At 35.0% G+C, this 14310-nt stretch overlaps 2 protein-coding genes and 1 pseudogene across 6 annotated transcripts; 2 read left to right on the forward strand and 1 right to left on the reverse strand.

Moving 5' to 3' along the window:
* The first annotated feature begins 350 nt into the window (after positions 1-350).
* LOC148266665 (PHD finger protein PERSISTENT TAPETAL CELL 1-like) lies at positions 351-2014 on the forward strand. Of its 3 annotated transcripts, XR_015817711.1 has the most exons (5): positions 351-675; positions 854-880; positions 1013-1102; positions 1206-1296; positions 1519-2014. XR_015817711.1 is itself a non-coding variant. In XM_088215539.1 (4 exons), exons 1-4 carry the CDS (start codon positions 571-573, stop codon positions 1218-1220), a joined length of 237 nt encoding a protein of 78 aa, XP_088071665.1. In that variant the 5' UTR covers positions 352-570; the 3' UTR covers positions 1221-2014. The 3 variants fall into 3 exon arrangements, 2 of the variants coding, with proteins under 2 accessions (XP_088071665.1, XP_088071664.1); XM_088215539.1 differs by having other exon boundaries at positions 352-675; positions 1206-2014; XM_088215538.1 differs by having other exon boundaries at positions 356-675; positions 854-1102.
* Positions 2015-2390: 376 nt separating this feature from the next.
* LOC148266666 (uncharacterized) lies at positions 2391-4685 on the forward strand. Of its 2 annotated transcripts, XM_088215537.1 has the most exons (7): positions 2391-2847; positions 3046-3192; positions 3299-3375; positions 3510-3549; positions 3783-3840; positions 3951-4068; positions 4159-4685. In XM_088215537.1, the coding sequence occupies exons 2-7, from the start codon at positions 3075-3077 to the stop codon at positions 4588-4590; spliced, it is 843 nt and encodes a 280-aa protein (XP_088071663.1). In that variant the 5' UTR covers positions 2391-2847; positions 3046-3074; the 3' UTR covers positions 4591-4685. The 2 variants fall into 2 exon arrangements, with proteins under 2 accessions (XP_088071663.1, XP_088071662.1); XM_088215536.1 differs by lacking the exon at positions 2391-2847 and having other exon boundaries at positions 2858-3192.
* A 3589-nt stretch (positions 4686-8274) lies between these two features.
* LOC110811511 (PHD finger protein MALE MEIOCYTE DEATH 1-like) lies at positions 8275-11025 on the reverse strand (annotated as a pseudogene). Its single transcript, XR_015817712.1, has 3 exons — positions 10350-11025; positions 9931-10174; positions 8275-9827 (listed from the first exon to the last, which is right to left on the reverse strand). The product of XR_015817712.1 is annotated as a PHD finger protein MALE MEIOCYTE DEATH 1-like (transcript).
* Between the last annotated feature and the right edge of the window lie 3285 nt (positions 11026-14310).

Consider the following 14310-nt stretch of genomic DNA (forward strand, 5'->3'; position numbering starts at 1 on the left):
TGAAATAATAAATTCTAATTTTTATTAAAATCCATGAAATTTAAAATAAATTCGTTTATTTGTATATAAACTTAATAATTAAAATGACTGTGAATTTTAACTAATAAATTAGAAGCAAATTTTATATTTGACGAAAAGTACGTGGCACCTCCAGATCAGATGATATATTCTCCAAGCTATTTCCAGTTTCCGTTAAAGAAAACGAACGGAGAAATTAACCCTGTAGGAAAGTAGAATGACAATAATGCCCTTAAAGGAGTAATGCCATCACGTGTTTGGTAAAACCGTAAATATATTCTATAATAGGGGCATTCTAACACTAAAGAAACTCCAGTTAGTTAAAACCCCTAGAACAAAACCCTTCCCCCTCTCTCTCTCTCTCTCTTTCTCCACGAAGAGAACAAACTCCGGCCTTTTGCCTTCAACAATGTCGATCCCTATTTTTGAAACTTGTAAGAAGAAAACGAGGAGGCCGAAGATTTTCGGGTTTCACAACTTTGCAGAACCCGGGTTCCCCCCAATAAGCCTCACGTGTCCTTTTCGCAGGAATGTGCGCATTTTCCTTGAGTAATGTGCTGCGCTTCAAAATTACTTTGTTGTTCCTCTGTACACGGTCGTAGAGAAAGTCGAGTGTTCGAAGAACCCTTGTTGCGATTGCTGCAGATTCATTCAGTGGTTAGATTTTGAAAATCCAGATACCCTTTTTCATTTTAATGCATGGCTTGATTTTCTCAGATGGGTCTTTCTTGTTTTTAGTTAGGGATTTGGTATCTAGTGTTACTTTTTTGTATTGGGGATTTTCCATTTTTGTTGATTGTTTTTTGCTGATTTTGGTTTTTGTTTCTTTTTAAAGGTTGGAGTGAGCAATTATTGTCTAAACGTAAGTATCATCTGATAATTCCCGCTGATACTGAATGGAAAATGCGTCTTAAGAATGCTGCTTTAGGTCTCTGCACACACCTCTTGCATGTAGAGATCCACTGTAACGGATTTGGTCGTCTAATATTCACAGACGGGATTGAAGGAGGATCCCAATTTGCTTCTGGCGGAAAAATCATGGATCTTTGGGATAGTATTTGCGAAAATATCCTTCGACCCCCCGGTAATGGAAAATCCTGAGTGATCATATCATTGATCAAGTTCTAGGCAGATTTAACTTGAAGGATGATGATTTTCTTTGATACTTCTATTTCATTTTTCTGCAGAAAAATCACTGTTGAGGATTTGTCAAAAAAAGCGGTGTATGGATCTTCGGCTACTTCATCAAATTGCTTATGGGCATTCATGGTTTGGGAGGTGGGTTATAAGTTCTTCCGTGGAAGTTATGGGGTGACACAACACGTTACAACAGAGCAATTGAAATTCTGACTTCTTTGGAAGTTGATTAACTTGTATCAGCATTTCAATAGTTTCCATTAGATCTGATAATGTTTTCCAAACCCATCGGAGAAAATCAAGCCATGCATTAAAATGAAAAAGGGTATGTGGATTTTCAAAATCTAACCACTGAATCTGCAGTGACCGCAGCGAGGGTTAATGGAGCTGCAAACTTTATCGACGACCGTGTACAGAGGAATAACCACGTTCTTGGTCTTGTGAACAAGATGAGTACACCAGACGGGCATTTCTATTATCTAGTAATTTTGAAGCTCAGCATATTCCTCCAAGAAAATCCACACATTGTTCCGAAAAGAACCCGTGAGGCTCATTGGGTACCCGAGTCCTAAAAATTTGTGAAACCCAAATATATTTGGCCTCCTCTTTTTCTTCCTACAAGTTTAAAAAATAGGGATCGACATTGTTGAAGGCAAAAGACTGGAGCTTTTCCTTTCTCCTCCAATGGTTTTGTGTTGGGGTTTTTAACTAACTGGAGTTTTGTGTTGGGTATTTTGTGGCTTTCTGTTCTCTAAGTTGTTTGTGCTTGATTATTTCGAGCCATGCTGATGCTATATTGTTTTACGATGGGAATAATTGTTGGAAACTACATATGAAATGCATGCAGAAATTGGGTGCATCTATGGACCGGACCTTATTTTCTTTTCCTTTAACTGGAATACTTTTAAAATTACAATTTTTTAATGGGTTGCTGAGAAAAAGATGAAAAAGAAAGATTTATTTCGAACCTTAAGTTATATTTTAGACGTGTGTATGAAAATTTTGGAATAGTTGCTGTATCTTCCTCTTTTTTATTCTCTTCCTGTCCACTACATAAACAGAAGGATGGTTGTGCTAACTTTCATATCACAGTTTGCTAAACTTTGAATTGGCATCTTTGTGAGTAATACTTCTAGGTTGCATCCAAGCAGATCCTATGCAAGAATCCAGAAATTTTGGAATCATAATGAAAAACATTTTCAGGTATTACCCTCTAAAAGGATAATTTACCACTAAATTATTTGCAATAGATTATGTACACATACCATTTTTACCTTTTTTTTAATAGAAAATTTGGAATTAAAAGGAGGAAAAAGAAAACTAAACATATATAAAGGCAAATTTGTTCCCAATATTTTTTAAATCCTTAAAGAAGCCTTATCACACTCCATCAAATTAATCAAAGTTTAATTTACCATTTCCCACTTCAAAAACTAAAGATCTAAAGGTTGGTCAAACACCAAAAAAAGGAACAAAGACCATCCATTTTAATAAAGCAGGCTCCTTTCATCTGTTCAAGTCTTTGCCTTATTCCATTAGGGAAAATTTCTTTGAAGTTTCCAAGCAAACTTATGGAAGCAAATACAGATACTATCTATATATGTATGTATATATACATACAAACGCACACACATCTACACTGGCATGAAAACTTTTTTTAAAAAAAAAAAAAAAAAAAAACCCCACTTGCAGGTATATGAACTTTATTTTTTATTTTTTCAAATTTTCTTACCTGAGTTATACATGTTATGGAAGTGTTCTTCACCTCATGAATGTAAAGAACTTGACCATCCATTGTGTTAAAATTCACTTGCTACTGTTTTAACTTCACAAATATTATGTGTTTGAACCTGCGCACATGAACATTGTTCTCCCAAATTTCTTTCTCAGTGGAGATCATCTTCTCACCTTGGCTGTAGATGTCTCGAACAGCACAATCTACCCAAGCCTGCAGGCGACAAGTGCCACGTATTCGATGGACTACAACACTTCACAGTGCCTTTGTGAATGCCGTTAATGCTCTTGGTGGCCCTGAAAGTGTGTGATCCTCCTTTCTCCATATCATTTCTTTTTTCTCTCATGAAGGTCAATAGGCCTTATATATGCATTGTGTATATCTCACTTGTACAAAACTGATTCCCAGGGGCAGCTCCAAAAGAAGTTCTGCAGCTCATGAATGTGAAGGATTTGACCCTTGCTCATGTTAAAAGCCACTTGCATGTACATATTCTTCTTCTTCTTCTTCTTCTTCTATGAGGTTTTCCTCTGTAAAATATTATAGTGTGTTTCAACCTAGCTGTGCCATAGTCTGCTGCTTCATCTTTATAAATCCTTTATTGCTACTTGAACTACAGATGTATAGGACAGTGAAGAGAGTCTCAGGAGTATCAGAAGGTATACAAGATTATTCCTCTTTATTTTTTCTTAGTGAATAAAAAAAATCGAGTTTTTAACACATTGTTTTACCCTAATTAAAGGTACTTAACTTACCCGAAACAAACTATAGTTTTACTGAGACTAAACCCAAATTAATCACTGAAACTCTAACGATATACTAATGAGTCATTCTTTCTTGAATTAGATTTTGACTAATCCGTATGCTTATTAGTTTGTCAACAATATTGCAGCACCCTCAAAGAAAATCTCTTATCCTGCTGAAAAAATAACATCAAATCACTTGATAATGTAAGTAAATTTCTATATATTTTGATATGTAGAAGAGTTTTTCCATTAGATAGAATATGTTTAATGGCTGAGAGGGAATACATAATCATGTCAAATGTGCATCATATCAGTCCCAGCGGTTCTAATAACCCGGCAGAAAATTATATCCGCCAAAAGGAATATATTACCATAGAGGTAACAAATGTCAATGCAGAAAGGACAGAAGTATCATTTTTCAAATTGTCCAAGGTAAATGATAATATCGGAGTTCTTACATAATTTGAATATGTGGCTAACTTCTGCTTCTCCTCATCTGAGTTTCTAATTTTATTTTTGCAGGCAACTTTGGAGCAGCTCTTTGCTATTGCCAACTTCGTGTTGGAGCTTCTGGCAGCTGTTTTTGATCAACTTTCGTCTTCTGATAAGCCGAGGTGTGCACTAATTGGCATGTTGATATCTTTCGTGGCCATGTTCATCTGCATCATTGAGCTCGTTTACAAGGGTAGACGCCAAAATGTAACATGGAGATGGAGAGGCAGGAGATCTTGGTTTTACTATCCATCTTCAAGTCAAATGCGTTTTGGTACTTTCACAGATATCGTTGGTTTAACCTGTGCTGGATTTCAGTTCATCTTTGCAGCGATTAATTATGGGTTTTTAAGCCACCATGTTAATAATCCTATTAAGATATCTGTGTGGCCTGTCGTCTTTGCTTTTGGCTTATTATGTTCTGAGTTTTGCAAGGATCCTGAAAAGAAGAACTTTCCATAGATGGGATTTTAGTTTCTGGTGTGATGCAATGCAGATACTAGTACATATAAACAGATTATGAAGTGCAATAAAATTAATTTTCTTTTTATGTGAAATTAATTTCTAATTCTGCTTGGAATGAAATTTGATGGAATTTGAAATACACTATTTAATTAATCCTAGTTAAACTAATTATGAAATATTAATTAAACCAATTATGATTATCTATCCAGAGCACCTGTTCTTGCTTCAAGTTTCATTCATGCCTGAAGATGATTGTAATAACTCATTTAGGTATATATTAAGAAAAATGTAGCATTAAATGATATTTAAAACTATTTTTATTCAACATGGTGTAGATGATACATACATCTTAGACTGAAAAAAATATTTACTCTTATTTTATATGTATAAAAAAACAAATTTTGACAATATTTATCCAGTTTGTAGAATCAAAACAAACTTTAAAATCAATTCATATTTTCATCAAAAGTAAATAATTATTTCAGATCTCTCAAATTCTTAATTTTTGTTCAGAGATAAGTTTGATCCAATATTTTTACTTAAAAACGTAATTTAGTGATAATATGTATTTTTCTTAAAATTATATAATTAACAAATAGTTTCACAATTAGCATTATAAAATCTAAATAATTTTCAAATATTATAAAACTCACTTAGTATGCTCCTCCATTAATCTGAAATGAATCAGGCTTTTGATCCAATATTCATGAACTGCATATTGCCAGAAGAATAATCAATTCCTTAATTTTCTCCTTAGGGCTTCCAAATATTTCAACCCATATATATATTTATGTATGCCCATTTCTTTGTTTTAGGTAGTAGGGGTATTTTAGTAATTTAATTATAAATTAAATATATTTCTCCTTTATATGGAATATTTGTCTGTAGATTCTCATTTCTGTGGAATATTATCCTTTCCCTTATCAAGTTTTGGCGTAGTTTGGTAACCAACCGATTTGTATTCCTCAAAGAAAATATGTGTATATATATTTATAAAGAAAAAATATATACATATATGCACAGTGCTTCATCATTGTAGGGCCCTTATTCCATGGAGTGCAATCAAAATTCTTGACTGAAATTTGAAACAGAGGAATGTTATGAATGGTGGTCCCTTTCACTCGCTTAGGCAATGGATGCTTCCTGGGAAAGCTAACCCAGTATTATTTGAGTAAAACAGAAGAGAAAATTCACAAAAAGGAAACTTTTTGCCTGATTCTATCTCTTCTTTAATCAATTTAAAGATAGAAGCTTTACAAAATTACAGTACTTTTGATACTGTTCAAGTTCCTATAAGTAATGTTTATTGCAGATCGGCAATTGGAAAACCTCAAAAAACAGAACACTGAAATCACCAACACCATGTCTTTGTTCCTCCAATTCCATCATGGGTCGAGGAATTGATTGGAAAAGATAAAGATGAAAGGACTGCAATTGAAGATGATGATGTTTTTTTTTATTTTTTTATTTTTTCGTACCATGAATAGACAGGTGATCTGGCACAATCCGTGGTGTTGCTTGTTAGGCTTAGTGGGAATTTGATTCTCTTAAAGTGAAATATTATTTCATAAGTCTTTTTTTCAACCTCATTTCATATTTCACCTAACAATCTCCTCTTCAATCCATCAATACACACACACACACACACACACAAAGATCTCAAAAATAGCAGCAATGAAATTTATGAGCATGCAGAGCTTGAAGAGGCTTCAGTTCATGAGGTGGGGGAAGAGAATTGCTAGCTCTGGTTCTGGAGATATTTCCCCTCTCAGTGTTCACACCCATAAATCACCATATATCTGGAGGCAGCTTTTCTGGAAGTTCAAGTCACAGTTGAAGCAAACTCTGGGATGGCACAACACCAAGATTGTACACTACAATTACGATCTTCAGAGCTATCATCTCAACTTTGATGATGGTTTTCTTGTATGAATATCATATCATAATATTTTTCTCAGAAGGAATTTTCACCACTTCTGCAATAATCAGCTTGTTTAGGTTGATATCAGTTGTTTGATGTGTCATTTTGAGGCAAGCATGCATAAAAAAGTTTCTCTGTGTAAATTGTTAGGTATTTAGTGGCTTATTCTCTTCTCCAAGTTGTTTGTGCTTGATTATTTAGAGTCATACTGATGCTATTTTGTTCTATCATGAGAATAAGTGTTGGAAACTATATATGAAATGCACGCAGAAAGTGGGTGTATCTATGGAACTTATTACACTCTTTTTTAATGGGTTGCTAAGAAAAAGATGAAAAAAGAAAGATTTCTTTGGAACCTCAATCATATCCTAGATGTATGTGAATGAAAATTTTGGAATAGTTGCTATGTCTTCATCTTTTTGTTCCCTTCCCATAAGCTGCAGAAACAGAAGGAAGATTGTGATAATTTTCACGTCATATTTGCTAAACTTTAAATTGGCATCTTTGTGGGTAATACTTATAGGTTGCATCCAAGCAGATCCTACGCAAGAATCCAGAAAAAAGAAAAGCAGAAAAGACCCTTCAATTCTTTCTGGTTAAAAATTGGATAAAGAGAAGAACTGCTACTTTCTAGAGTGGATAATACTTATAGGTTGCATCCAAGCAGATCCTACGCAAGAATCCAGAAAAAGGAAAAGCAGAAAAGACCCCTCAATTCTTTCTGGTTAAAAATTGGATAAAGAGAAGAACTGCTACTTTCTAGAGTGATGACGCCTGACAAAAATATGATTTTTTTTTTCAGAAAGATTACGATAAGAGTGGTGAAACAATAAAATAATGTAGGCTTTTTTTGTATTCGTCACGCCATCTCACCCATCATTTTTGTAGTTCTGGTTTTCAAGAAGATATACTAAATCTCACTTTCATCTTTACTTAGAAAAGATATAAAATCTCAGTCAAAAAACTTAAGAGAAATGTAAAATGGGAATTCTATTAATCCCAAAAAACTGGACAATTCACAGCCTTTTTGTTTTTATTTTTGTATATACAGAAGAAGAATAGAACAACAGGATTTATAGGAAGAGAAAGAGGTGAGCTGGTCAGCCATAATTGATAGGTAGGGAATATATCAGAATATGTTGGTATTCTGGTATGAAAATGGGTTGGCAGTATGCTAGCAAATTCAACTGAATACCAGAATTTGTTTTAAGAGAAAATTATCCTGCACTTTATAGGGACAAGGGCTGTGGACTGATAGCGAGTTGCGGGTTGCGAGCTGCTTTGCGTCACAGCTTCATTCCTTTCAATCTCAAGCATAATGCTGGTTTGGTTTGAGCAGATCTGGAATTTTAAAATGATGGAAGTTGAGTCATGTAAGCCTTTAGATGACTGATTGTACTACTTCCAGGAACACTGATTGGAAATTGGCTGTAGCTCAATAGGTAGAATTACTGTAACTGAGGTTTGGTTTACAGAATTCTTAGATAAGAAAGTAGAAGCTTTCTTCAACTGAACATTCAATGGATCTTCAACTGAAGGATGTTGACATTAAAAGCAATTTTTTTTTTTTTTACTTTCAGAAGAAGCTGTAGAAGAAACCTACATATAATTTGCTGCACTATATTTATCACGTCATGCTAGTTAGAAAGACACATCTATTATTGTTTTCTGAGGAGAAAAAAGAAAAAAAAATGAATTATACATCATTCCTCTCTAGCTCGCACTTATTACAGTAGTTTCTGTTTCATTGTGGGGCTAGGAGCTCTGTCCCATGTCCATAGACTGTCGGACGTTCCAGTATCAGATCTTTAGGACTCCCGAACTCAATAAGAGGTTTCAACTCCCAAACTCAATGAGAGGTTCAGTTCTTTGTGTTGCAAGACCATCACAGCAGCTTAAGCAGATAAAAAGTGGTGGCAGAACTGAATCCTCAATTCCACAGCAGCGTGTGTGTTGCCAAATCTCGCAAAGGTCACAAGCCACCATCCTCTCACCATCATCGTCTTGGACTCCACATGCGCATCTCTCCATCCAATTCTCAGTACCACCTGGATACCTAAACTTGGAACCCAAGTCTATCCCACTTCCTCTCACGACAAGTTGAGCACCCGATTCAACTTTCCCAGAAAGCATCTGCCTGTCCTCCATCTCTTCCAGATTTTCTATATCTGTCACTACAAATCTATCCATACCATAGTAGGTGTCCCTTAGTGCATTTGCAATAGATTTCTTTAGGTCCAACAATGTGACATGATATGGAACCACAACCAATTCACCTGGCAGTAATTCCTTAGCGCTTGTAGGCTCTAAATCAATCAAACTTGGCTTCACTTGATAAAAAACTATCAATGATTGTTCCTTATCGTCTCTGAAGGACCAATCTTTAACAAAGTGCTTGCTGTCCAGAACTGTTTGAACTGACGTTTCCACTGTTTCTGATTCTGGATAATTCAGCAAAAGATTTGTATACGGTACAGTAACATCGCTATACACATCAATTCCTGGCACCAAAGCAGGACCTCGAATCCGCTCTTGAACTACTTCTGGTTCTGATTCTTTGGTCCTGAAACCATCAGCAAGTTCAGGAGTTGTATATTCCAAAATTCAAGTTGCTGGATTTACTGCACGGCGAACAATGTAGCGTCCAACAATCACATTGTTCATTGACTTCAGCACATAATCCAGCAACCCAGTATCTCCAATACGCATCCGAGCTGCATCTCTCACATCTTGTCGAGTCATCCCACCACAACCAAATTTGGCAGCTTTCTTCTCCTTCAACGCCTCCACAATCACCTCTGCTGCAAATTCTAGCCTTCTCACAGGCCATCCGCTACCCAGAGAACTCACCATAGTACTGAATCTTCTATATTTTATGACCTTTTGTTCCTTCCGTACTAGAGTGTGCTTTTCCAGGGTTGTTCGGTTTGAAGAATTAAGCATAAGAGATGGACCATCTGTAATAGTCATGGCCAATCTGTTTTGTGACAGAGAACATGATTTGACTGTGAGCATAAACCTCAGAAGATACCTCAAGGTGATCAACTGAGCTTCACTCTTATTTCTATAATGACTAATAATCTGTTTGATTTCCCTACTGAATTCTTCATTCCCAAATTCTGATACAACTTTATCAACTTCCAAAGAACTGATAATTTCAATTGCTCTATAGTAACTGTGTTGTGTCATCCCATAACTTCCACGGAAGAACTTATAGCCCCACCTCCCAAACCATGAATGCCCATAAGCAATTCCATGAAGTAGCCGAAGATCCATACACCGCTTTTTTGACAAATCCTTAACAGTGATTTTTCTGCAAAAAATGAAATAGACACACCAAAGAAAAAACATCATCTTTCAAGCTAAATCTGCCTAGATCTTGATCAATGATATGATCACTCAGGATTTTCTATTACCGGGCTCGAAGAATGTTGCAAATGCGATCCCAAAGATCCATGATTTCTCTGCCACATATAAATTTGGATCCTCCTTCAATCCCGTTTATGCAGATTAAATGACCAAATCCATTACAGTGGATCAGTCCATGCAAGAGATGGGTGTGGAGATCAAAAGCAGCATCCTCAAGACGCATATTCCATTCAGTATCAACTGGAATTATAAGATGATACTTCCGTTTAGACAGTAAATGCTTACTCCAACCTTTAAAAAACGGAAACCAAAACCAGCAAAAAAAAATCAAGAAAAATGGAAAATTCCCAATTAAAAAAAGTAACACTAGATATCAAATCCCCAACTAAAAAGAAGAAAAACGCATCTGAGAAAATCAAAGCATGCATTAAAATGAAAAAGGGTCTCTGTATTTTCAAAATCTAACAAGTGCATCTGCAGTGATCGCAGTACAGTCCAATGGAGCACTGAACATTCTCTTCAATGGTGTAAAGAGGAAGAGCAAAGCTTTTTGTTCTCCTGAACCAGAAGAGTACACCAGATGGGCATTCCTCCCACGTAATAGTCTTCAGGCTCTGCACATTCTTCAAGGAAAATCCGCACATTGTCGCGGAAAGGACCCGTGAGGCTTACTGGGTACCCGGGTAATGCAAACTTGTGAAACCCAAATATCTTCGGCCTCCTCTTTCTCTTCCTACAAGTTTCAATAATAGGGATGGACATTGCTGAAGGCAAAAGACTGGAGCTTTTCCTTTCTCCTCCAATGGCGTAATTCTTGAATTCTTTTAACGAAGAGAGAGGAGGAGAAGGGGTTTTGTGTTGGGGTTTTTAACTGACTGGAGTTTGTTCAGTGTTAGTTGCAGGTCGTCCCGCTCGAATTCAAAGCAGAAACGATCAGTTTTGTTAATAGCATTACTCCTTAGGGGCATTATGGTCATTCTACTTTCCTACGTCGTTAATTTCTCCGTTCGTGTTCTTAACGGAAACCGGAAGTAGTTTGGAGAAGCGGCAAATATATTATCTGACGTGGAGGCATATAGACGTGCCACGTCAGCAATTTATTTTGGTTCAATTACATAAATATTAAATTTTTCTTCTGATTTATTAGTTAAAATTTACAATCAATTTAATTATTAAGTTCATATCAATTGTCACATAGAATTCAACCAATTTATTTTAAATTTCATTAATTTCAATAGAATTTATAATTTATTATTTCAATTTTACATAACAATTAATTCCAGTAATATTTACAGATTCTCTTATTTAAATCAAACACATTTTCAGAATAAATTTAGAAAATTTGTAGTTATTTATAAATGTATATTTTGTTCAATTAGAATAATTTTTAATTGTACCATGTTACAAGAAAATTAAGTATATAGAATTATGTGTAAAAGTCTGTATAAAATTAATTTATATTAATTTAGATAAGACTTTTATAATTTTATAGTTGAAATCAGTGTAAATTTATAAATAAAATTCTAAATTATTCAAGAATAATAAATATCTTCATATTTAATATTAAATCAATTGATTATAGTTTAAAAATATGTAAATTTTTATGGTAACATTATTAAATTTGGTGACAATGTCATTTACAACATAACTTTAATAAATTTTTTCATGTCAACAAATTTATAATTAAATTTCATTACATTGTTTGTATTAGTCTTACTTCTGTCAAAATTTAGATACTTTATTGTTACATTTTGGTACTGCAGGTTAAATTGTATTATATAGTGATCTGTTTATATAAATTTCATTTGAAAATTTATAATACATTTAATTATAAAAAATATATATTTTAATTATAATTAAAAAATTCAAGATCCAGGATGAACAATATAAATATAAAGATGAAGCAAAAATACAAATGGCACCTTTGATCAACATTGTAAATTAGCCACAATAATTGAAGGCTTGGGTGCAGACCTGGATTTGATCCTCTCAACCACTCGTTCATTAATACAGAGATACACTTGTTGAATCCTTACAAGGGTAGCCATTGATCTTCACACCTGTTAAGAAATTTCCTAGCACATAGTTAAGCTCAATATAAGTATATGATTTTTAGAAGAAAATAGAGGAAAAAGAAAAAAAAAAGAGTAAGAAGAATAATGGAGGAAAGATCAGCAACACAAATATTTTAAAGCATATCATGATCCGCAAGAACGGGAGCTAAGGCCACGACAAAGCTGGCAAGAAGGAGGTTGACAAGTGGGTGTAAGAGGCTGGATCATTTGATACTATTCCTTAATAAAAGAAAAAGGCAAATCCTCGGAGATTTGGCATGACCTTTTACAATAATTTTTTTAGCCGCAATAATTTCTTCTATTTTGTCCAACATTATTCCTCTGTTACTTATTTGAATTTGTATATGGTACACTGGGTTCATAAAAGTGAAAGTTATTACCTGTAAGGATGGCCGAAGTGAGTATGCGAGTCGAACTCTTGTTTGGATGCAAATAATAGGGATTTGCGAGCGGTTCTTCTATCTTTGTTGAATTTGAACAGATTGAGGGATCCATATCACTGTCCTTGAAGAAATGATTGAAAAATTGTGTTTCACGTGTAGCTGAACAAAAATTAAGAGTTTCACGACTGCTACTTGATTTCTCTCGTTTGAACAACAATCAGAATAACTCTGATATCATGTTAGATTATGTGAAGAATCAAGTTTTATATGAAAACTAAAGGAAATGAGAGAGTTTTAGTAAGATCATGAGCAAGATCAATGTCGCTCTGGAGAGTTCAAAGGAGAGAGTGCGTGTCGCCTTCTGTAGCAGTGGGCGATAATTCTTCATTTGGGCCTACTGAATCTTCCACTTTCCATTTGAGCATAGAAACATGGAAGACTGGGTGGATACGAGTCTCTTCTAGCAGTTTGAACTTATATGTGACGAGCCCTACTCATTGAATAATTTGGTAAGGGCTATAATATTTGCAAGCCATTACTAAAAAACTCTTTTGAAGGCGGTCTGTTGGTGATATTATTGTAGTTTGGGGAACACACAATCATCTTCTATGAATTCTATATCACGCCTTTTCTTGTTGGCCATCTGTTGCATTTTATTTCTAGCGGCGTGTAGATTGATCTTGAGTTATTGTATTAGCTGATCTTGATTAATGAGTTACTGGTCCACTTCATTGACTGGTGTGGTGCCAACCTGATAATGAGGGATGGTGGGGGTGATCTGTCATATAAGGCTTGGAAAGATGTCATGCCGATAGGTGGAAGATGGTGTTATATTAGAATTTAGCCCATGGAAGTAGTGTGCTCTATTTCTGGGGATGTTGATGGCCAAGACACTTAAGATATATCTTAACATCGGTTTACTACTTCAAATTGACCGTCCATTTAGGGGTGATATGAGAAGCTCATCTTGAGTTTGGTACCTCACAACTTAAATTTCTTTTTTGCCAAAAATGGCTAATAAAATGGGGTCTCGATCACATATAATAGATCATGGCATGCTGTGAAGCTTGATGATATTCTCAACAATTTTTTCTGCCACTTCTTTTGTTGTGTAAGGATGTGTCAGGGCCACAAAGTGTGATGTTTTGCTTAGGCGGTCCACTACTACCAAAATGGTGCTCTCACTATTTGAGGGTGGTAAGTCGTCTATGAAGTCCATTATGATGTTGTCCCAAACTTGATATGGTATTGGTAATGGTTGCAAGAGCCTTACCAGGATCAGGGTGTCTACTTTGGCTTTTTGGCAGGTATTACACGCTTACACATATTGTTGCACAATCTTGTACATCGACAATCAATAGAATTATTGTGTTAACCATCTTGTAGGTGTATAATACTCTCGAGTGGCCTCCTAGTGGTGAGTCGTGAAATTTTCTTAATAGTTGTTAAATGACAGGGGAGTTAAGAGGAACTAAGATTCAGTCTTAGAAATATACTAACACATTTTTCCAAGTATAAGGTTTATCGGGATTTTTTATAGCTAAAGCACTGATTTTCTAAATATACTTATGACCTGTTGATGCTTCCTGGATGTGAGCCCATATACTACTATGTGGAATGGAAATAACATTGATGGTGGGACAGTCAATGTTTCGGGAGAGGCATCTGTAGCTGATTTGGTTTTTTTTGGGTTTATATAAAATCTCATGGTCATATCCATCGAGCTTAGAGACCCATTTCTGTTTACCCAACCGTCAAATAACGTATTTCAACTGGTAGAGTTTGTTGGTTGTGCCCAACTCCATGTGTAGAGACTCGAAACTTAAAGAGAAATAAATTCATAAATTAAATACGGAAACGATAAATAGAGTTAAGGTTTATATTTCTTACACAATAATTTTGAATGCCCAATAGGATTATGAGAATATTTATTTTAAAAGATAAATGGAAATTAAAGAAATAAAACGAA

This window comes from Carica papaya, chromosome 3 (genome assembly GCF_054855325.1).
Source record: "Carica papaya isolate Zhongbai chromosome 3, ASM5485532v1, whole genome shotgun sequence".
Lineage (NCBI taxonomy): Eukaryota > Viridiplantae > Streptophyta > Magnoliopsida > Brassicales > Caricaceae > Carica > Carica papaya.